At 41.5% G+C, this 24,409-nt stretch overlaps 1 protein-coding gene across 3 annotated transcripts in view; it reads right to left on the reverse strand.

Annotated features, from left to right (window-relative positions):
* The window catches only part of UBAP1 (ubiquitin associated protein 1), a 37,445-nt gene that overhangs the window by 4,499 nt on the left and 8,537 nt on the right, over positions 1-24,409 (reverse strand). For all 3 annotated transcript variants that reach the window (XM_074811988.1, XM_074811989.1, XM_074811990.1), the window contains 5 exons: positions 14,147-14,187; positions 8,894-9,018; positions 5,436-6,365; positions 1,277-1,312; positions 627-824 (listed from right to left, as the gene is read on the reverse strand). In XM_074811988.1, coding sequence (XP_074668089.1) covers positions 627-824; positions 1,277-1,312; positions 5,436-6,365; positions 8,894-9,018; positions 14,147-14,180 — 1,323 coding nt within the window. In that variant the 5' untranslated portion in view covers positions 14,181-14,187. The remainder of the gene's footprint in view (positions 1-626; positions 825-1,276; positions 1,313-5,435; positions 6,366-8,893; positions 9,019-14,146; positions 14,188-24,409) is intronic.

A 24,409-nucleotide genomic window follows, 5' to 3' on the forward strand; every position in this document is an offset into this window, starting at 1 on the left:
ACGCGCTCCCTGCTTTAAAACATTTATTTGAAGTGGATCCAAGACCCAGAGCCACACTTCACCCTGCAGCCCTTTATGCTCCATGACCTGCTTTTAGCAAGCATTTGAGGCCACACATGAGGCAGGAAGCACCACAACCAGAATGCACACAAGAAAGTCGGTCAGTGGCACCTTGTGAGAGCTCTTCAGGGCTGTCTTAAGCCTACAGGGGCCAATCCCTCTACAAGGAGGGACGTCAGCATTATAACCCCTGGTGTTCAGAACAAGGGAAGCTGGCGCCTTTTTTGTCACACAGCACTAAGCGTAAGTAGAGCCACACTAAGCTTCCTTTGGATGATTTTGGAGCTAAGGGCCCATCCCAAGCTCGGTGCAGCTTACCAAGCACTCACAGCGTGGCTGTCTCAAGCAGTCTCTTATCAGAAACATGCCCAGACACTCTTTTCTTCAGTTTTAGGAGTTACTGCCAGGTGACAATGTCTCTAGCAGTTAATATTGCAGCAGATACAGGCTGCAACACCCTGTTAGAATAAAAGTGTTCCCCCCTATCCATTTTGCAAAGCCAAGGTTGTTTTTCAGCAGAATCAGCATCCAACTAAGGGTTTCTTTCCCATCGCACAAGCTCTTACCTGGTCTATGTTCTGTCCTTTCTTCTTCATGGCTTTCAGGACATTCTCAGGCGAGTACCCCATGTTGACGACTGTCTCTACACACTGCCTCTCGCTAGCAGAGAGGGCCTGCTGTAGCTCAGGAGTGGGGCCACTCGACCACTTTGTGCAGCTGCTGTTGTTGGGCACTTTAGACACTGGGAAATTTTGGTGCGTTACCTAAAGCAAAAAATCCAGAGGCTGGGGTGATGGTCATTTTCTGCATCCCCACATCCTGTTTCTGGCTAGAGCAGAACCAGGATACCTCAGGTAACTAATCTGAGAGGTTTTCTAGAGTGCCCTTGGGAAGTTACTGACTGTGAGGATGAAACCAAGCCGTGCACATAGGCTGACTCCCACCATACTCTTTTACCCTCAAAGCAACAAACAACATCCCAGATTCTTCACAATATATCCTCTCCTACCAGTGGAACCCTTTCAATACCCAACCTTTGCAACAGTGAGGTCCTCATGATACAGCCAAAGCCTGTACCTCAGAGGAAGCATGGAGATTGCTTCCTTCACCCCAAGTTTACTTGTCACCTATGATTTTCTGTACTCAAAGGAACACTACTTCTGGAGATTTTCAGAAACATGATCCAGCAAAAGCACACAGGTATTTGGGAACTTACCACAGGGACTTCTGTTTCCTTGTAGTCTGGGTGTACCTGTTGGACAACACACAAATAAGATGACTATAACCATTATGAACTAGTGAGCAGAATTTTATACAGGGGAGTAAGAAGGGTTTTATGGGAAAGATCTGGGAATAAGTCTGCCATATTAGGGAGACTTGTGGTCTGATCAGGCTTCCACATCATAAGGTGCAGACATTACACAGCTGTGTCTAGTTACAGAATAGCCATCACAAGGATCATTTCTTCTCTCAGCACTCTACAATTTCATTATACTCCAAGAAGTTTGTGTCCTCCCTCATAGTAACTGTAAGCTCCTTTATTCTGTCATTGTAACAGCTACCTGATCATATAAGCTCAGTGTAACACGCTGGCTCCTGTTCAGCTCTTGACCCAGTACTACACGGCCTGAATGACACTGATAATTTTGAAGTTATTGCCTACAGACTTCTCTTGACAAAACTGACCATGAGAAAGAGAAACACATACTCCTCTTCTACTCTCAAAGCACTGTATTTCATATATATGCCATATATAAGCAATGTGGCACACTGGCTAAAAAGAGCATGTGATTTTTCTACACCAACAAGCCTGGGTAATGTTCCCTGCTGTACAGCTGCTCTGTTTCTGCAGAACCTGGCTGCCAGAGGGCGGAACCAACTCACCGCTTTACACTACTTCGCCCAAGATAGCAATGCAAAGGCAGAACTGCACCACCAAATCTGTACATTTCAATTTAGCCATTTAAAAGTCTTTCTGCATTTTAAATAGAATTAGAAAAGACTGCAAGAAATCACTGTGGATCAGGAGCCCCAGTTTTTGGCATTTTTTAATACTTATTATGTCAACATAGATTGCTTGAAAACCTGTCCACTTCTTTCAGAAAGGCCTTCTTTGGGCCCTTTTTGGGCCCAAAAAACTGTTTATAGAAAACCAGTTTTGAGAAAATCTATTAGGATTTTGACAAATTCCATTTATTTGCAAAAAAAAAAAAACCCCAAATCACCACCTGGGAGGTTTGGTTCTGTACTTCTGATCATCTTCATCTCTAGGGTAAGAATCTCTCTTCTAGGAGACAAAGCCTGAGAAATCACATTCAGCCTGATGGACTGGTTTACTGAAGAACCCGTCATGGTGGTAGAAGGGTTCAAACACACACAAAAGTGTCTCCAGACACTTTTGCCAGAGCAAAAAGCACTAGACTATGGGATACACTGAAATGGGGATCTGGATTAGCTCTCAAATCATACATACGGTTATTAAATTGAAGGATGATGCTTTGTTATTGATGCTGCAGCCAGGAAAACCAAAATTGCTTTTGACACCAGAGATGCAAGAGTCTGGGAAAACCAACTCCTCCTCCTCAGTCCACTTGAGCCTGACAACGTGTGCTTGTGGTCAGTGACTTCCAGCAGAGGAGGCAAACACCCAGGGGAATTGCAAGGGACAAAGCCAGGACTGGTCACTCAGCAGCCGCGCTCCCTTATGCATAAGGAAGTTCTTCCCTGTGAGGGTGGTGAGGCCCTGGCACAGGTTGCCCAGAGAAGCTGTGGCTACCCCCTCCCTGGCAGTGTTCAAGGCCAGGTTGGACGGGGCTTTGAGCAACCTGGTCTAGTGGAAGGTGTCCCTGCCCGTGGCAGGGGGGTTGGAACTAGATGATCTTTAAGGTCCCTTCCAACCCAAACCATTCTGTGGTTCTATGAATCACAGAATCACAGAATTGTCTAGGTTGGAAAGGACCTTGAAGATCATCTAGTCCATCCATTAACCTAACACTGCCAGTTCCCATCTACACCATATCTCTCAGTGCTATGTCGACCCTACTCTTAAACACCTCCAGGGATGGGGACTCCACCACCCCCCTGGGCAATCCATTCCACTGCCTAATAACCCGTTCTGTAAAGAAATACTTCCTGACATCTAGTCTAAACCTTCCCTGGCACAACTTGAGGCCATTCCCTCTTGTCCTACCGCTTGTTACTTGGTTGAAGAGGCTGATCCCCAGCTGTCTGCAATCTCCCTTCAGCCAGCTGTAGAGGGCGATGAGGTCTCCCCTCAGTCTCCTCCAGACTAAACAACCCCAGTTCCCTCAGCCGCTCCCCATACGACCTGTGCTCCAGACCCTTCACCAGCTTCGTTGCCCTTCTCTGGACACGCTCGAGTAATTCAATGTCCTTTTTGTAGTGAGGGGCCCAAAACTGAACACAGGAATCAGGGTGCGGCCTCACCAGTGCCGAGTACAGGGGTAAGATCACTTCCCCGTCCCTGCTGGCCACGCTATTTCTGATACAGGCCAGGAAAACGGACAGGCTTATTCTTGTGTAACCTTGCAGAATAGGGACACATGACCCTTCTGCTCCCAGCCACAGGGACAACTGCGACTTCCTTCTATCATTTTTATACTCTGAGGAATTTTGTTACATTTACTTCAATACTTTTGTTGCATTTACTTCAATTTCTTGCAGCTCAGCTGTCATTTTCCAGCCACTGGGACCATACTGTGGAAATGTGAAACAAGTATAGTCTGAACTCTTGGAATTTAAACAGAAAGCACCAGTTCTGTCAGTATACCTATTTCTTGGTTTGCTACTTCCAAAGCAGAAATAGGTTGAAATTAAGATCTTAATTACTTCTCCTAGTAAATCTACTTTTTTTGTTGTTTATGAGTTTGTATCTTCCCTTACAGCATTCTTGAGAATACACCCTCCCTCTTGGTCTTTAATGTTTCAATCCAGCATAGAGATCTGAATAGTTAGAGTGAAAATTTGGCCATCTCAATACCCATCTATCTGATTGTAAGTCATCTTTCACGTTAATCTCTTGAGAGCTGTCATGTGTCATACTTTGAGGTTTCACCTCTGAGCTATGTACAATCACACAATTGCCTCTAAAACCTGTGATCTGTAGTAGTAAGCAGTTGCTCAGCACATTGCTGCTTCTGCCAAAGTTTATTGTCTTAAATTTGTTCTAGTGATCAATAAACTGCTGTTCTGCTGTGCGCCAACAAATACACTAGCTGCCAGAATACTGTATTAATAGTGCATTTACCTAAGCCTGAAAAGAGGTAAAAGAACAACAGAAAAGCAGTGTCACTTGTCTCAGAGCACATGGTGTCACACAAAAACCTACAGTATGCCAGTAATACCACAGAACCACTGAAGAACTGCTTATATTGGACAGAAGAAACCAGATTATTTTAGAGCCAGGTGGAGGATTTGACTACACAGCTTTCACTAGGCTTCATGAGTATTGGTATCCAGATCTTGGGTTCTTTGGAAAAAAGCTTACACTTTTACTGAAATCTCTGCTTTTATTCACAAAGAGACAAAGACAACAGATGGCATGAAGTTAAGTGTCCCCAAAGTAATTTTAGAGCTTGCAGAACTTGCTACAAGTTTGAGGAAACAAAACATCAACCTCCTGTCTCAGAGCCATACAGCAACCAACTGTAACATTAGTGATCCGAGATGATATTCAAGACTGGTTTTGGTATCCACCAAGCCATCCTTCCACCCTCCTTCACAAGGAAGAGGGTAAATACCAGATTTCAGACCATCATAATTTTCTTCCTTTTAGATATTAGATTTTAAAAGGATCTCAGGAAGAAAATTAAAGACATTTATTTCACTGTGGGGCAACTGCAAGAACTTTTTTTTCTTTCCTGAATGACACATCTGTGTTTTTTAATCTATCATTGCTTCTATTCCTTGAAAAGTCTGCATTTCCCATTATTTCCAGCAAATAAATACGCAAGCAGAGGAACAAATCTAGAAGCAATTTAACTCAAAACCTAATAGTGCTTCAGAATCTGATATATCTCAGTTGAGTAAGACGGAATGCAGGACCATACAAAGAAGACATACGCTTAGCTCAAAGGTGTGCAACTATGAACAAGAGCGGAAAAGCTGAAAGAAAAACACCAGAACCGGTCTAAAAATATGAGATTTTCAGGAAACCTGCAGAGTAATAATCTGAGGTTCAGAACTGCCAGCATGAAGACCTGTTGGACTGATCAACTTGCTGTGTAAATTAAGAGGAGCTACACATCACTCCCAACTAACTAAAACCAAAACCACTGGATATTTCAGAAGCAACATTTGCCTCCGCACCTGCACATCTCCCCAGCAACCCCAATTCTAATCCCCTGCATGTTTACCGTAGTCACTGTGCTTTGAGATGATTTTTCTTCTGTATAAACTGTCGACACAGCCAGGGAAGGCAGCCTGGATGAAGAGGATAATGTTGATGTCTCCATGCCACTGTCCTCATTTAGAGTGGAAAGACCAACCATATGGTGTCCATTCAGTTCACTAGCTTTACTCTGAGCACAGGTCTGCAAAGAGCTGAGCAAAGTGCCATTGCGGAGACAGGTAGTGCTGTGGAAAGTGCTCGTGAGCTTTGATGATTTTTGATCACTCTCATCGGAGTCAAGTTTAGGAAAGGACAGGGATTTGATATTGCTCACTGAAGTGATAGGGGACAGGGACACTTTGGAAGACAAGGACATCTTTTCACAGTTTCCCAACTGCGGTAAAGTGATAAAGCCATTGGGTTTGTGAAGGGGCTTGAAGTCCAACGTGGCCCTTTCTATGGATGCCAGAACTTCCTCATCTTGTAGCACAGACTCAGACCCTCCTTTGGGCAAAGTATTATCTAACAGCTGGGCAACAATTGGCCCAGTAGTACCAACATGAATTTCAAGAATATTTTTCAACTCTTCCTTATCATCGATAGTTTTTAATTCCAGTTTGTCAAATGGGTCTTCTTCACATTCAAAATCAGCTGGGTTGAAGTCTGCTTTTGGACAAGGTGGGCTGAGAATCTTTTGCTTCACAGAGCTGCTGTTGGCTGGTGTAGGAGTAAGAATATTATTGTGCTGCAGGCTAGCGAGGATGGGGTTAATAGGAGGAGGCATGGCCTCAGGGCAAGGTCCCTCTGAGAACCCCATTTTGTTGCTGACCTCTGGAGCAGCTTTTGAGTTCGCTAGTGCTTCTTCTGCCCTGCGTTCAGCTTCTCTCTGGGCAGCTTGAATTTTTTTGATATCTTCAGCCCACTTGATTGTTTTCTTTTCCAATGAGAAGTCATACTGACAAGGGGTGGAGAGGAAAGGAGAGGAGAAAAAAAAAGAAAAGACAAATTATAAGGATCATAGCTGCTACTTCTAACAGCAACACAAGTAACATGGAATAAGAGCTACATAAATTACCATGCACAAGCATCATTTTTTCCCAGCATCTCTTCTAACCTACAGACTGGTAAAGCTAGAAGGACAGCAGAAATAGTTCATTTTCCCTCTAGCAGCAAAACCTGGCTATGGTCTGGATTAGAGTATCATATTTTGCCTCCTTCCTGCACTTAGTTTTGCTTTAGAACTACTGATCACCCCAAGATCAGTTTCACAGCCCTCCCACACCCTCCCCTCAAGACAATGGATGTATCAAGGGGAAGTCTAATGCATTACTAGACGGACAACCATACCCTGACCTGGCAACACTGAACTACGCCCTGTCCGCAAGTCATTCAAGACTATGGCAGAGTATTTTTGCATCCAAAGACCAATATGGTATTACTCAGTTCCCCCTAAAATATTCCTAAGGGATTTGATATTAGAGTTTTACATCCACTGGTTTAAGAGGGTTCTTATCCCAGTGCCAGTGCCTCACCAGCCAAAAGGGATACATCAGTGACGATAACTACCTGCAGTAGCAGATTTTGCTGCAGTTACTGGCATGACAGGATCCCATAAGCTTTTCTAATTTAATGTCAGCTCCTTCAGGGTCAGGTTAGTACAGGAAGGCATTTATAAACTACTCACTACCAGTACTGGCCACTATAGTGGCTTGGCTGAGAGGACAAAATTCTGAACTGACTAAATCTTCTTAAAGCTTTAATATCTTATGAAGAGTGAACAGCCTCAAATGCTTTTTTAATGACCACAAAATGTTCATAGAACACAGCCTACAAAATTAGGTCCAGGATGTAACCTACCTGTGACTCACAAGAAGTCATAAGATATCGTTGTCAGGATAATGGCACATAACCAAACAGGAGTGCACTAGCCATGGGACTGCTAGGTCATACCAATTCCTAGCTCTAAAGAGCAACAAGCCAGCAAGGCATGCCAGGCCTCTACTGGGCTGTTCTGGGACTCACTATGTGTTGTGTCACATCCCATCCTATAGTGGGCTTCAGTGAGATCCTAGAGACCTGCTGCCTCAACTGTATTAACAGTTTTCCCTTCCCTTAGCTCTAAGACTCCAAGAGGAGATCAGATATGCAAGATGTACAGATACACAATTTATCAGAAGGTGACTTTGAAAAACAACCCACTGGCACAAGTGCTGGGCACCATTCACTACACATTTTGCTATCTGAGCAGAACTATCGTAGTTTTGTGTGTGTGTATATGTATATGGTCATACATGGCCAAAATTGACCAGAGCCATATATTCTGTTATGCTAAAAAAAAAAAAGGGGGGGTATTTATATAAGAAGATATGGCTTTGGTCAATTTTGCTTCCCTACACTTTTTTTTTTTAACAGCTCTCACTACAGCTGTAAAAAAGTCAAATTGCACTGTGAGGTGCACAGTCTACATAGTCACATCATTTTATGCAAGGCAATGCACTCCAACTGGGTATATTATACTTGAGCCTCAGCTTGGCAGGAAAATGGGAGACACAGCATAATGAAGCCAGCAATAGAACATTAGTCTCCTTTAGCTCTCCCACACCAGCTTAACTGGGTGGAAATGTGTGTTACTAGGCAATCAGGTAATCATTTAATGGTTATAATGAAAAAGCCATGATGTAAGGTAACAGGGTAATATACAGGGCAGGAAAAAAAACAGTCAAAAAGAAAAGGCAGAACCATCTACAGCAGTCTGTCACAGCTGAAGTGAAAACAATCACCAGTTGGGACTGATCAAGGAAAATAATAGCTCCAAATGAGAAAACATAGTTCAGTTAGATTTTCTGTATCACAAACTGCATTTGGAGATTAGATTTTCAACAGTTACGGTAAAGCAATTGATTTTATGCTATCAACAGTTTCTGGTAACAGAGACATGCTTCTCAAAGATCTGGAAGCCACCCATACCAAGCTGTAACCTGTTTGCTCTACTGCTGGAAAAGAATTCCCACTCAGAACTGCACAGAAAACAAGAACTGGGAATTTATTTCTTCATCACACTATTGTAAGAACCCATCTGTTACCCTCAAACAAAATTCTGCAAGTATGCTGTAGCATGGGTGTATCAGTTCTTGCCATTCTTCCTCTTAAAAATGCTCTTCAAGTTTAGTTAGGGCAACATTTAGACCTTAACTATCACACAAAAACATTGTGCTTTTTTGAAGCAGATACACTAAAATAAATGCTATTAAGCTTTTTAAAGTGATAACAAGTAGAAGCTTTTTACACGGCCTATCATATTTTTATCTTTCTGTACATTCTAACAGATCTTTTGCAACTACTGCCCATACAAAATGACACTACAGGACCAACAAGAGTAACATTTGAACATGCGTGCAACTGTGACTACTTGCAATTTACAGCAATACATTTGGGAGCCAGGGGTGAAGGGAAGAGAGCAGAAGGTCAAAACACATCACTTACCTGGGCTTCTCTGACAAGCTGAGAAGAATCAGGCAGGCAGAAACCAATGGGTAATCCAACCTTTGCTGGGGTTTTGAATTTGTCGCCTATCTTAAATGGGACATCATCAAGATAACTGAAAGGCCCTAAGATCAAAAGCAGAAATTGTATGAAAAAAAAACCCTTCGGAGTTTAATGCATTGCCCTGGTTTAGACCAGGATGGAGTTGATTTTCATTGCAGTATTTCATACCATGTGATGTCATGCCCAGGGATTTAGGTGGGCGGGCTCTCTCTCCCTCTTGGGGTTTTTTTGCTGGGGGTTGGCACGCGCACCATCTGCTCGTTGGGCCGTGTTGTTGCTGGGAGGGGGGTGGGGGGGGCGGTTGCCACGCTCGGTGAGCCACTGCTGCATTTTACCCGTTTTCTTTTTGGACTGACTATCGTTACTGTTGTTCTCTTGTTATATTTAGTAAATTCTTTCTTTTTATTCAACCTATGAATTCTCTTCTTTTTGTTCCTCCCCTATCTTAACAGAGGGGGGAGGGGGAGGTGAACCGCCGGCCACATGGCATCAGACAGCTGAGTTCAAACCTCCATATACATTCAACTAAGACTCACATTTCTGTATTTGGGAGCTATTTTATCTCTGCTGCTCCAACTACACCAGGTGACTCAATACAAAGGAAGTTCCCTGATCAGAAACACACTGCATCTGTTTGGACTTCATTGCCTCTGTTTTGTTCTTGGTGTTTGTTCATTTTATTTTTTTTTAATGTTCTAGCCCATAACTATTTAAACAAAAAACCCAAACCACAAACCCACAACACAATAATCCAACAATTGAACAGATTTTGAAGTCAATATACGCAACATCCTAGCATCCCTTGTGACAAGATGATGCCTACACAACTGGAAACTGAAGTTCTCCTGAACACTGCATTCTGTTACATAAAAAGATCCATCACTTCTTGTCATATTCAAAACAGGCTTTAAAATGACCCACCTCTAGAGCAGCCAAGACAAACTAAAATCCAGGTTTTGGCATACAAGTAGGAAGTAACATTTGGACAAAAGTGGTCACAAGGGCAAAGTGGCCCAAAGTCTAGACACTTCACTTTAACCAAAACACAGTGAAATAGCTTGACTATTTAGCATAGCAATTCTGATTTTTGAAACATGGCAATCCAACTTAATCAGCTATCTGATTTGTGATCACTCCAGTGAGGGATCTCAGACCTATTTCATGGTCCTCCATCTGTCCTTTTGTGTCTGTGACTTACATGTGGTATTTAAAAAGTATTTTGGGATTAAACTCGCCAGGCATCCTGCAAACTCATGAGGCAGAATCATCTAGAGCTCAAACACCTCCGAGAAGCCAGACTATAGGTTTATTTGCCTCGAGCTGCTGTAAAGAATATCAGAAAACCCGCAAGATAAGCTGCACTCAGTTTTTTGACTGAGAGGGGTCTCTTGGATCACTCGTCTAAGCTTTTGGAATTGCATGGAAGGTTTCTCGCTGCGTATAACAATCTGAAGTGTTCCTCTAGCACTCATTTGTAACTTTGCTTTTGAGTATTCCAAACCCAAAAAGACATTAGTGGCAACACCTAAGATGGTGTTTAGTGACTAACCTCTTGCTCAGTGAGCTCTGACTTGCTGTTTTTATCTGACCCATTTTCATTCCAGATGACAGTTTAAGTACTGTTTTGTGTTCCTTCACTGTTGACTCATCTATAACAAGGCAGCCACAGGCTCCAAAAGGACAAGCATCTTCCAATAACAGGAACATCCTGTTAATTTGGAGTTAAATGTTTATGTGCTGTCATCACCTGAGCTCTCATACTATGCACCACACCAGCTGGTCCCACAGTCCTGTTAGGACACAGGTGGTATTTCCTGCAGCTTTGAAACCATCAGGCTGAATAACCTACATCCCACCTGCACCATCAGGATGAAAAAATGTTCCAGGCAAAATATAATAGTATTTGCACTGATCCTGACTGGGAAGCACACACACATTCAAGCATTACACAGCACTGCATCCAGATGGTACCTCACTGGCCACCAACACCACTATTTGCAACACAGCATCCAAATCATATTTGAGCTGGCAGTCTGAGAAACTGGATATGCCAGAATGTTTGCTTATGCAGAAATAGCAACTGTGGCAGCCTCTGCACGGAGAGTGGTAAATCATGGCCAGGTCAGAGACAACCAGATCTCATGACTGCTCAGAGTACAGTGTGACTGCTGCTACTATGCCCTGCTTAGTTCCACTGGCAGAAGTCCTGCTCTAAGCAGGATGATCCAAGCGAAGCAGGATTACCTCACTGCACCAATCTCACAGCCCAAATGTGCTGTGACAGTGTGCAAGTACTTGTCTTATTAGACCTATTTGACACAGTACGTGGTAGACACCTCCCCTTGCACAGCTGCCACCTTTGCCTGAAATAAATACTAGCCACAGAGGGCACAAGTACACACTGTGGGACTTACCTAGCAATACTCTTTGGTTTGGTGGAGTAAAAAGAAAAACCTAAACACACCTAGACTAGATGAGCTGCATTGATAACTGATAGTTTAACCTCAGAAGCTAGACTAAGGAATAAAAACCTTCTAGTTTCTTCCCAGTATACTGACTTTTTAATAACAACCACTGCTATAACCTTATCTTGAATATAACTCTGCTACAAAACCTGCAAGCACACGTTAAGAAACACACCGAGTGTTTTCAGACATTTGATGGTAAAAAGTCTCTCTCGGGCAAAATGCTGATGCACACAGTATTCACTTTGTTCCAGCCCAATGAGAACAGTACTAGTCTAGTGAAGTTAAAATCTGATCCAGAAAGCCAAGAACCCTTTTCTTTTGGTAAACAGATGACCCTTCTGCCTGAACACAGATGGGTAAGGGTGCAAATTGTTTTAAATAGCGAATTCTAAAGCAATAAGCAAAACCTACATATAGAAAGCATTATGCAAGCCACTGTTTCAACAGTCACGTGTTCAAGTGAAGCAATTAAAGTTTTTTTTGAACTGTTATTTCATATGGCTGTTAGCCACTTCATCCTTTTAGCAGTTAAAAGCAGATTGAGGAAGTTTTGAGAATAGCCCTGGCAAAATTGTACCTGTCAGTCTGATCTCTGACACTGTGCACTATGATATTCCAGGGCCAAGGAACTACTACAAATAGGATTTCTCCCTGCTTTAGCAATGTGGAAATCACTGGCCAACTTATAGAAGTGTCCTCCAGTTTGACAGCAAAATGGAAACGTTTCAGATAAAACCAGTTACCAGTTATGAATGGGGAACAGCTTTGAAACCAAGTGGAACTTAGTTTTTGTGGCCACACAAACCACACTTACGTAATTTTCAGAAACTGGAGTTAAAAGCTTTCAAGTTGTATAGTGACAGTGACAATACAACAGCAATATTAGCATACTGAACTTGGTATAACCCACGCTTTTTGTCCAACAGATGAGAGCTGCATTTCTAAGATGCCACTAATTACTAGAACTTAAAGTGACAGGAGAGCATTTGAAATTACAAGCTCAGGAATAGTTACAGGTGTATGCTAAGAATACCCTTCAAGATAGGAAAAGGGTTCCCTTCTCTGCCTCCACCCATGCCTTATGTTGCCATCTTCACCTCCATCTGAACACGGTCCTGAGCAACCAGCTCTAAGTGGCTCTGCTTGAGCAGGGGGTTTGGACATGATGATCTCCAGAGGTCCCTTCCAACCTTAACCATTCTGTGATTCAACAACAGTCCTCTAACCTCTAATAAGCAGCTCAACATAAGAGATGCATCAACTACACTGACCAATTTAATCAGCCTGACAGAGACACTGAGCTGAAGGTAGCTGTTGGGCTAGATGCCAACATTCACTCAGTGGGGTTAATTCTTAACAACCCTGGAGAAGACTGAAACAATTGCCCCACTGATTTCTTAAGACATAGTAAGCCAAGGAAGTTGCTCCACAAGTCCTCAGAAACAGCAGTGTGACAGTGTCGCTGGTGTCTTTGGAACAGCGAGTACACAGAAGGGTAGACAAATTATCCAGACAGCTTACAGCACCATTTGTTTTGATTTTGTTATTTTGAAGCCAGAAGCACGTTCCACCACACCGTACTGTTTTGAGAAATATTTAAGACAGGCCAAATTCTAGCTCTGAGTAGTGTCTTTGCTAGTTTGGTTTAGGAAGCAGAGAGAAGTAAAAACAGGCTCAAAAGACAAGCAGTTCAAAGTGTTCGTAGAGACCATTCACAGATACAAGAGCAACTGCTGAAGAGCTGGCAGCTATCTAATAAAGAAATTAATTGTCTTGCAGTAGAATCACTGGACCACTGCAAAGGAGACCATCTGAAAATTAAGTTTTGATAGGTCATTTTTATTAATCCTTAACCATGTATTTAAGTGAGGCATTTCTTATTCTGTACTTCAACGTTACACTTGCAGGACTGAATAAAAAGCTCAAGGAACAATGGAATTCTCGAGGATGTTATTCTCTGAAAGATTATCCAGGAAGATCAAGGCTGAGTTTCTAAAGTTATTATGAAGTTATGATGACATGAAAATTCACATTACAAATTTCATGTGAACCTCCCAGTACTGCCTTGAATGACTACTGATTTGAAGAAGCTACATTATGTACAAACTGAACTTTTAATGTTCCACAGAACTATTAATCCCCTTAAATTACACTTTCTAAAAGATAAGCACATATACAGGCAAATAATTTTTATGATACCAATCATCTGCATGACACTATGCATCTCAAATGTAGACAATACTCTCTTCTTCATTACCTGCTGAACTGGATTAGTCCAATTTATGAAAAAAAAAATCACTGCTGAGCAAATAGCAAGCATAGGTCAATGATACACTAAAATTTTCACTTTCAATCCAACTTCTCGTGTGACTTCCATAGAAAGGAGCTACAGATCTAGTGTCCAATTCAGCAAACATCAGATCAGTATCACAATTGCAGTTCAGCTTTGATTTTGAAGGGGAAAGTGGGGGAAGGGGAAGGTACTATTCTACCATGAAGGAGTAGGGAACAGTCACAGGCTGAATTTCAGTTTAATCACAGAACGGGCACAGCGTCAGCAAACAACTATGCAAGAAGGAAGCCAAGGCACTTCACTCCTAACAAAAAACTACTCAGAGGCTAAACAGATTAGTCTCTATAGAGTGTCTAGGCTTGGACATTAGTCAGCAGCAACACTAGGATTCATCCTGTTGAAAAGACAAGGACACCAAATTTCACTTACCATGAGAGTCGGATCCCAACTTCTTAGAAGCCATTTAGAATCTGAAAAAAACATTTTAAAACAGCTTTAACAAATTTATACATGTAGCATTGCATATGTCTATGCAGTTCTACAGCATCTTATCTCTAGATTATGGAACGCGTTGCAAACACTTGCTGTTTATCCTGTTCCCAAGATAGATAAACAAACTTATTTTATAACTCTGCGAATTGACTGAGCAGACAAATTACTTGGCCCAGGGCCTGACAATCTAAATGGCAAAATGAAGAAGAAAAAGGAAAAAAACCAAAACAGCCAAGAAGCAGCCAGGATGGTCAGGAAAGCAGGGAATTCCAGATCACAGTGCTCAGAGGCCACTCTGTCCCATGGAGCAGACCCTGCCTCCCTTAGCATTAATAATAGTCTTTCCTGCTGGAAATGCCACACTGATCATCTTCAGTTTAATCCCTGCTGCTCTGAAAAAGGATACTACCATATTGGGTATGCAGTGAGTTAGCATGGCACTTGCCTAGACACACTGGGTAATACACAGATAACAATACAGGTATACAGTAAATGGTACCATTAGGAAGGTATTTTTGGATACACACAAGAAAATGATGCTAACAACAGTCCTCATTTGCTGCCCAGAGAATTTTACTAACAGCTTTTAAAATTTGGATGCAAGTCCCACAGGGCCAAGATGTTAAACACCAAAGTGCCTTACCAGCTTTTAACACAGAGCAGGCCTGTCCTGAGAAGAGAGTTAAGATAGAATTAGCTGTCTAATTAATTGTCAGCTAAAACCCTGCTCCAGGATGCTTATGGTGTGTTCAATAACACAATGGGTTCTTTTGCTAGATTAGAAGTACATCACAAGATCTACCTCAAGACACCAAGCATAATTCTTCAAATAACTGAATTTGTAAATCCTCCTTTGACATTATGCATGACAACGAATCAGAGTTGCCCTTTGTTTCTGAAGTCCTCCAGCTCATAGACTGAAATGCCCAACAGCCATTCTTCAAAAACATGAAGTTTTCTGGTACACCCCCACCAAAAGCAGACAACACACAAAGCACAACTTGGAGCAGATCTAACATTCACACCCATCATTCCTCAGTTCCTCAATCAAGGTTTAACTCTCAGCCTCACTGTTTCACTTGCAGATTCCAATTGCAAATGTTAACAAAAGGGTATAATAAAGTGAGGATTACAGACAGTTTAGCTATTCCTCTTGGCAGCTGCTGCTGTGACTGGGGTCTGGAAGAGTCAGTTTCAAGTACTTTAAGTACCTTTGGCTGTGCAAAGGTCCCTTTCGACATTACCTTGGAATCAGTGGGTGAACCAACCCTACTGGCTAATGGGAATTCAACACACTGCTAAAGCCAAAGCCGTATGAAGATTACCTGGGTGCATGAAACACAGCAAGCAGACGCTAGACTATGGGGAAGTGAGTCATGCTAGGCAACTCCAGTACCTTGTACCTAAAAGCTCTGTGTTGTTCTGCTCAATGTTTGTCAGGTTCTTCTCAGCACATCTCACCAACTCTCTCAACACTGGTATTATGTCCAAAGCTACTCCACTAAGCCAGAGAACTGCTTTTGGCACTACCCGGCAACTTCTCAGAAACAAACAAAACATCAAAGCTTCAAAGACATAAGAAAAAGAAGGTAAAAAGTGCTAAGCCTGCCATCTCAGGAAGGCTGTCAAGGGCAAAGCCACAGGACCACCCAGTATAGTTGCATGTCAGCTACTGGAGCTGAATGGGCTTTACTGGTCCCAGTGCTGCAGAGAAGGAGACCAGACTGCAGACTACAGCACATAAAATAGGCCGCATCTTTTAGACCCAGATCACACTGTCGGACAAGCTGCCATGTTGCTAGTTCCTCTGTGTAAGAGTAGGAATTAAGATCTCAACTTGGTTTGTTATTATTGAAAAAGTCAGGCCACATGTGAAACCATACAGCCTTAACATACCTCAGCAGTCCTCTGTATGTCACCAGAGACTGACGCATGGCCTGCCAGCACATGCTATGGCTGCCCATCATCCACCACTATTATGGCTGAGCTGAACTAGGGACAAGGCCTCTACACACTTCCTTTAATTGCTTCGAGTTCTTCTTTCTTCTAGTTACCATCTCAGACTGAAAAGCAAGTGCACCTTTTCTAATGAGAAGACGTAACCTCCTCACTTTGGCAACTCAACTGAGAGGGAATTTTTTTCAATGCAGCCCCAGTTATCTACAAGCAACACAGTTCATGCTGTCTACTTCATTCACCAGAAGTAGCTTATTCCAGACTGTACACACATAAAGGAGATTGAAAAGAAAATTCAAAGAGATCATTTTTAAAATTACAATTTATATCCCCTCTCCAGCAGGCTGTTGCAAGGACATACTAAGTTTCCATCTCACACACTGATTTTTGTTAACTGAACACTGAGTTACCATGACACTATCAGTTTGCTCCAAGGACATTAGTAGCAACGAGTACAAATCCTGCAGAACCAAAGATGTGCACGTCTAGCATCCAGAGTTTTGCAGCAGTGTATCAATCTGCATAAAGCCTTGGATGTATCCTCAGTGTCAAAATACCCCATGTAAGCAGTAAGTATCTTGCTTTTGTTGGCAATCCTGGAGTAAAATCCTAGTGCAGATCAGGCACCTCCATTAACTCCTCTGACATACGCAACACCTTATTTTAACTATAGAACTAGCTCAGGCACATCAATAGCAAGCTAATAACAAAATGGACCATTTCCAGAGAGACAGTCACACTTTATATTCAAGCAGCGTTTGAGTTTGTATCACACTAGCTCTTCCTGATGCACTGTTAGTGTGCACTTACTAAGATACCACGACTGCAGAAGGCACTGTCAGCAAACAGAATTGTTCGGCACTGCACCCACTAACACGAGAACAGGCTGCCAGCTATGTTCGTCACCTCCTTTCCAAAGAGGGTTTAATTAAAATAGTGTCATGTGACTAATCAGATTTGATAGGCTATTCAGGGACCACTGTTACAAGCATCTTGCTGTTGCTCTGTCCTGCTGGCTGGAAAATATATCTGCAGCCAGGTAGAAGGTTACTGATGTTGCTACTGTGTTTCTGGGCATTATCGGAACTGTATTTGCTTACTCAAAGCCATTACACTGCCCAGTGAATGCTTACCTTTGTTGACTGCTCTTTCATAAATTTAAATGACTTGCTCCCAAAGCCCTACTCGAAACCAGCTAATAAGACAACTGCAGCCCTATCACTGTTGCCTTTGATCTCCAGAACAGGATGCTGAAGGGCATCTGTGGGAAAGGCACATGGGGGCACAAATTTTGGTCTGATGCTTTACTGCACATTTCAAATTGACAAAGAACATGCTCTATACTGCATGTAAACTTCTTCAATGCCTTTCCTGGGCTAGGGAAACAAGCTAGTTGCATAATACTACAAGGTTTTCTTACAGCTACCTACAAGCTCTCTTCTATAAATGTCGACCTCCTTAGCTCCATTCCCTCATTCTTGGTTGTGGCTAACCCTCTGAAGAGAAGATCAGAGCTACAAGTTATAAGCAACTTTAACATCAAGCAGCCACTGAAGCAACCTGATGTGAGCTCTTTTCTTCCTGTCTGTATGTTCATTTTTCACACAGTAACACTGAGGCAACAGGCCAACACTCTTAAAACCAGTCAGCCAGAGAACACAGTACAGCAGAGCACAGGATGAGGGCAGAGGACCTCAGAGTGATTGATAGAAGGGGACAAGGGTGGACAAGGAAACCACCACAACATAAAAAATAACCACAAAGATGAAGAAACAGAGAAGTGACAAGACAAAACTGATGACAGAAACAACTGGCACAAAGGGATAGATGACAAGCTGGAAAGTCTTGCAGGGACAGCACAGAGATGACCAAGACAGTCTACCTGGCACATCACCACTTAAACCTGAATGACTGCTTAGCTGTGTGCCAGACAACAAGGAGAACGCAGGGAAGCATGACTTGGTGCAGTCAAGCAATACCAAAGGGACAGTCTCATCAACAGATGAGAAAAAAAAATCATTACCAAGAGTGACTCACGGGGAGCTGCTGGGAAGCTGGGGTGTTTTTTAATTATTATTTCCATGTTCCTTCTATTGGTGTTTTCCCTGAAGATTATGTCTACATTCCTTTTCTTCTGAAGGAGCTCTGACTGGTCAAGTTGGAAGCATCCTACTACTAATGGTACCTGGAACAGTTTTCTCAGTGGTAACTCAATCCACTTTAACTATTTGTCAAGAAGAACTGGTCTCTTGTTGCTATATCCCTCATTCTGAGATGCAAGTATGTCTAGATTCCACACCACATGAATTCGCTGAAGTAACTCCCACCTAAATAAGAAATGTACTTATTATGGGTCACAGGAAACCAAAATGACTCAAGTTATCAACCATAATCAAATCAGCACTTCTATGATTTTCAGAGAAGAGACCTGATCTTGCAATCTCCATTTTGCCTGCTAATACGCATTGTATAGTCTAAGTACACAGAACTGAGAATTTCTGAGCATTCATCACTTCATCAGAACTGAGCATTCATTCACTCTGAAGACAAAAAACTTCAAAAAGAAAGGACCATTTTTTCTCCCTATATTACATTCATGAACTACTACTGATTTTACATTGAGGAATAGTGAAAAGCAGCCTGATTCAAGTGATTTGCTTCTAATGCGTCACAGGTATTCCAGATTTAGACAGTGGTTTAAGTTTTCACTGTAACTACTTGTTTCAGTGCCAGTGAAAGGCTATAACCAAGATTAGGATTCTGTAATATAGCCTCATACAACAAAACCAGAAGTAGGCACTGTCTGTTGGTAAGATAAAACAAAAGTTAAGATTCTCATATGAAAGCTTCCCACCTATGTAAGTATACAATCATTGCTACACAATTGAGATCTCTTACATAGACTGACAGTAAAAAGCTGATCACAGAAGTTTACTACAGTACAAAATAGATTCCGTTTTCATTTACTGCAGTCTCCAAATAGATGACATCACCCTAAAATCTGCAGCAAATGCTTCTGCTTTGTACCTCTAACAGTCCTGCAAACAATGAGCACAGTCAGCTGCATGGAGGTACTTCCCTTTCATTAAGCATGATCATGTTGAGACACTGATAACAGCTCTTTGGATAAAGTTGTTGCAAAACTAGATTTGACATGTTGCAAATACATGCCCTGCAGAAAAAAAAAAAAAAGGGTGGGGAAAGAAAAAGCATCACTTTCACTAGTCTTAACAGAAAAAAAAAAAAGTATTTCTACAGTAACTCCTTTTAAGTGCTGCTGCAATCCAGGAGATAAAATAGATTAAGAACCTTAATGTACCTTAAGATCAACAGGTACAAACCAGACCCTCCTTGAGGCAAACAGAGGTATGGAGTTTCCATCCAATTTTCAATGGCCACTGATTAAAACAAACCTAATGACATGTCTTCATCTTCTGGGATGTAAGTACAAGTGATCACTCTGCATTTAATCAAATGCAGAGCAGGGACTACACTAACAACAAGGGGTGGAGGAAGCAAGGGATGAGGTATCTCTGCTGCATACACACCCCATGGATCAACAATCCAAGCAAGTGTGATAAGAGATGTAGATTTTGAAGGACAGCATAGAACATCAAACTAATTTCATTTGTTATTTCCAGTGCAATAATTGAGGGGGAGACATACAGGAACCAATGAAATGCCACTTTTAAAACCACTTCCAGAACACATGAGTAGGAAGGACAGGGAGAAAAGAGCCCCTGAAGAGTTGGTCTGTGTGCAGTTCACATTATTGGATTAGAAGACAACACTCTTTAGTGATGGCAGTAACGTCCATTACGCAGCTTTAAATGCAGATGTTGGATAGCGTCTTCCTAGCAGTGATAAACATTAGGAGAAATTGATTCTTCAAATTGTGCCATTGCTTAGTGTGACAAAGTGGGCAATTAGACTTTCTGCTTCAGTACACATCAATCAACAGGAAGCAGAACACAGCTCTTCCACACGCTCTCAGAGAAGCACAGCACCTCTCACCCTGTTGTTCCATATGGATTCACTGCATTAAGACACCTGTAGTTAAGCAGCTATCCTCATGTCACGTCCCACTTTCTTCATTAAAGACACTGCACTTGTTAAAAGCACATACTATTGGGGCTGGTTAAGGATTTAAGGCTCTTAACTGATAATGGACAGCTCTATTCTTCCTTTAAGATCCTGACTGTGTATTTGGGACAGAAGGTAATTTGCCATGCACTTCACCCAGAAATAAGGAAAAACCCTACAATGGCTGAGGAAATGTAGTACACTAATGCACCAGTTTTTTAATCACTTAATCATTTATCAGCCATACAAGTTTATAATGAAGTTGAAGCTTATATTCCACACAAGCCTCTGGATCTACAAGTTTCACAAGCAAGAGCATAAGAAAACTTAAAATTACTTATAGACAGACAGTGGTCAAGGCAGATCAGTGCAAGCTTTTCTTTTGGCCAGAGACTGACATACAAGAGTACAGAAGAAGCACCTATTCTAAAGTCACATTTAACTGTTGCAGCAAATGGGTGACCTTTTTAAAACGGACTCTTTCCAAAAGAGAGTCCTGTCACAAGAGAAAAATCACCTGCAACTAACATTTAAGGCTGGCCTGACTCTCAGACTCAGCAAACTAGATAGCCCAGATTCCGTCAACTCCAAGAGCAGATGTGGATTTCAGAGTGTAGTTCCTACCAGTGATTGTTACCCAAGTTATTTAAAGTTCATCTAAACAGAAAAGCAGAGGAAAAAACCCACAAGTGTACATCTTTTTTTGCTTCTCAAGATCAGCCTCACTAATCTAGAAGCTACAACATCACCAAGAGTGATAAACTAGAAATAGAAGGACCATCTTCCCCTCCTTGAGATACAACAGAAACAAGACAGACATTTGCATGATAAACTACAGCAGAAAATAGAAGCAGGCTGTGCAGCTCCTATATTCTAGGAAAAAAGCGAGAAAAGATGATCCAGCACTCGTACCACAAATGAGGGCTCCAATAATCTCACAATGCAGTAATGAAACAGAGTACCGAGCATAGCAACTGCTTTTAACTATTTTCCTATATCTAAAATTTGGATGGCAAATACCTACCACTTCCGAGAGCTTAAAGTAGTTGGATGGAGAGCATCTAGTAACTATTAACAGATTCAGCTCAATTAGCACAAGACGTCATATTACCACAAACAAGTCAAATCTTTAACAGTAATCTTAGCACTAGCCAGAGCCAGGTATGTGCATTAACTTTTCTAGTTAATCCTAGCACTTTAGAAGAAAGCTAGTATTTCAATACAACCCTTCTCGAATGAGAGAGACTGCTAGCTAGAGAAAGTTGCTAACTTCAACAATAAAATAGCCCACTTACTCTGTTCTTTTGGTAAAGATGTATGAAAAAAAAAAGTGGAATATCCTGCACATTTAAAATGTATGTCTGGAGCTCAGAGCAGCACCAGCTAATTAAAATGCTGCTCTATTTGTTGCAGTGATACTTCAGTATGTAACAAGCTGACTCTGAAGTACTTGAATATTATTAACACTTCAGACTTGTCCCAGTTATGAATGAGGAGAGCTAGACAAACATGCCCAAAATGCTGCAAACATAAAACACCTTTTGCCATTAATAAGAACATCCCCTTTTTAACCCCAAAATAACACAACCTGTGCAGTTTCAAGCTTTTTTCTTCTTATGCTCTTTAACCAAGAGAGATGTACAGGTAGCTGATCTTACATTACCTACAAACAAGTTCAGCTCTGTTGACCATACCAGGATCTACCCCTAATACTAACACAAGAACTCAAATTATTTTATTGCAAAAGCAATTTGGGTCCTTTTGATAAATATTAATCAACCAGAATTTATTGCATTTAAATACACTCCATCAACTAAATGACTCTACTCTAAAAAAATCCATTCTAAAGAAAGCTATACAACTGTCACACTTTTCTTGTTAAAGCTCTGAAGAGAAATGGTACTATTTATTGACAATTATGGCTTTGGTTAGAAATCTGGTGAAATATGAATGCTTATGGAATTACTTCAAAGCAGGAGACAAAAAACATTAGCAAGAAATCAAGTTGGACAAAAGTTTTAAAATGGAAAAATAAAATCTGCCAGCAGGTCAAACATCAATTGCCATTTCATACATTTGAACGCAGCCAGAATATGTGGCTGTACAAGAATAATGGGACCAGTGTTAAGACTACTAAAGATTCATCAATTTTTCCTCTTATACTAGGGTCACATGCACTACCCACTCTCACCATACATTTAATACTTTCCCAGCAAAACTCAGTGTGGTACTGACAGAAAATACAGCCTGTGAAATTAACTACTCCACCTACGAACAACTCTGCCTGTCCTGCAGCAAGCAGGCTAAAACCTTGAACTCTGCGTGGGAGCCATTGCTTCAAATACTGATTGCAACCTCAGTCCAAGCAGTTTAAACACACAAGGCCACCAACAGCATTCTCCCACTCCTTAAGGGATCTCTCCCATAATGCAGTTAAAACTGATGAACTTTTCCTGCTATCTGATGTCACTGTTTCCCACTAACATACCTCATTTCTCTCAACTAAAAGAACCACATTCTGAGAATGCAAGTTCCCTGCAAATTCACTTAGTTCAGAAGCCACCAATCATGGAATGGTTTGGGTTGGGAGTTATGTTCAAAAATCATCTAGTCCACACCCCCTGCCACAGGCAGGGACATCTTTCACTAGACCAGGTTGCTCAGAGCCCCATCCAACCTGGCTTTGAACACTACGAATGATGGGGCATCCACAACTTCTCTGGGCAACCCCAGTGTCTCACCACCTTCACTGTAAAAAGATTTCTTTCTTATGTCCAATCTAAATCTACCCTCTTTCAGCTTCATCTCTCAGTGTTGCCTGTTTTCCAGGAAACACCCCTATTCACCATAAATTACTCTTTCACCAAATATACACTTTGAGTGAGATACAGGAAAGCGGAAGTTCTAAAAACTGCCTACTCCTGAAGCACCTAAGAGTTGATCACAGCACACCCGGAAAAGCGTGCTCACTAAAACGCTTTTCTGTGAAGTGACAACATAAAACTTACAGTTTCAAACCTTCCTGATTTTCAAAATATACCTCCTAAACTTGGTTTGCCTTTGTCTTGACAGTGCTAGTGTAAGAAACGTGGATGCCACCTTAGGCGCTACAGATGTGACATTCTTCACACACTTACTTGACTTTTTTGAGGTTTTATACATTGTTTTCCACCCATCAACATTTCACTGCTACAGTTTCAGCTTTCAGTGTTAGCTCATTTTGTCCTTAATTCATGTGTCACTCCTACTAAGCCAACAGGTATCTGTCTTCATCCAACCCTTCTTTTCAAGACTGAGACAAGAAAATAAGCATATACAGAAATACATGCCTGAAAAGATCCCAGATTTTGCTGCACTGAAGGATAAAACTAACAGACAAGGGAAGAAAAAACCTCATCACTGTTCAAGGTGAACACTCACTTTTAACTATTTTCATGTTTGCAGAGCGGAGGTCACAGCAAGGACACACTCTTTCCCAGACTAACTCAACAGAACAAAGAAATCAAACTGAAATCTAAAAAAGTGAATCAAGCAAATAAAGATATGGTTCCATTGCAGTGATGCCTAAATAAGAATCAATCTTGTTTCATCTCCAGATATAGTATCAGTAAAGCCTGCTTTCATGTTTTTCCACACAGTCCAAACAGGACCGAACGACTGCATTAAAAAGATGACCTAGATGAGAAACACTATCACTAGTCAACACTGAATTAAATTCCACTACCAGAAGTCATATTTTAAACGAGCAAGTTCCACTTGTTTTAATTAAATGCGGAATTGGTGCATAACAGGGTATAAAGAGCAGGAAACGGTTTTAAAGTGAACACTTACACCTTAAATATATCTTGAAAAGGCTTGCTAACTTTAGAAAAGACCAGAGCTATCAGCAAACATTAAGTTCTGCTCTTTAAAAACACACAGGAAAAGAAGTATCATTACCAAATATCAGAAAAAATACTCTGACATAGGAAAGCACATCTGAACAGGCTCAGCAAACTGGTGGTTCCCACACCGAGTACACCTCTGGAATTGAATTCATTGGGAACATAGGAAGCTAAATTGTCTTGAATAAGCTTGTCTAGTATAGAAAAGTAGAAATTTACCTTTAAGCAGAGAAGCCAAACTGACATTGCCCTCAGCTATAGTGGAGATATTACAAAA

This window comes from Strix aluco, chromosome Z, assembly GCF_031877795.1.
Source record: "Strix aluco isolate bStrAlu1 chromosome Z, bStrAlu1.hap1, whole genome shotgun sequence".
NCBI lineage: Eukaryota > Metazoa > Chordata > Aves > Strigiformes > Strigidae > Strix > Strix aluco.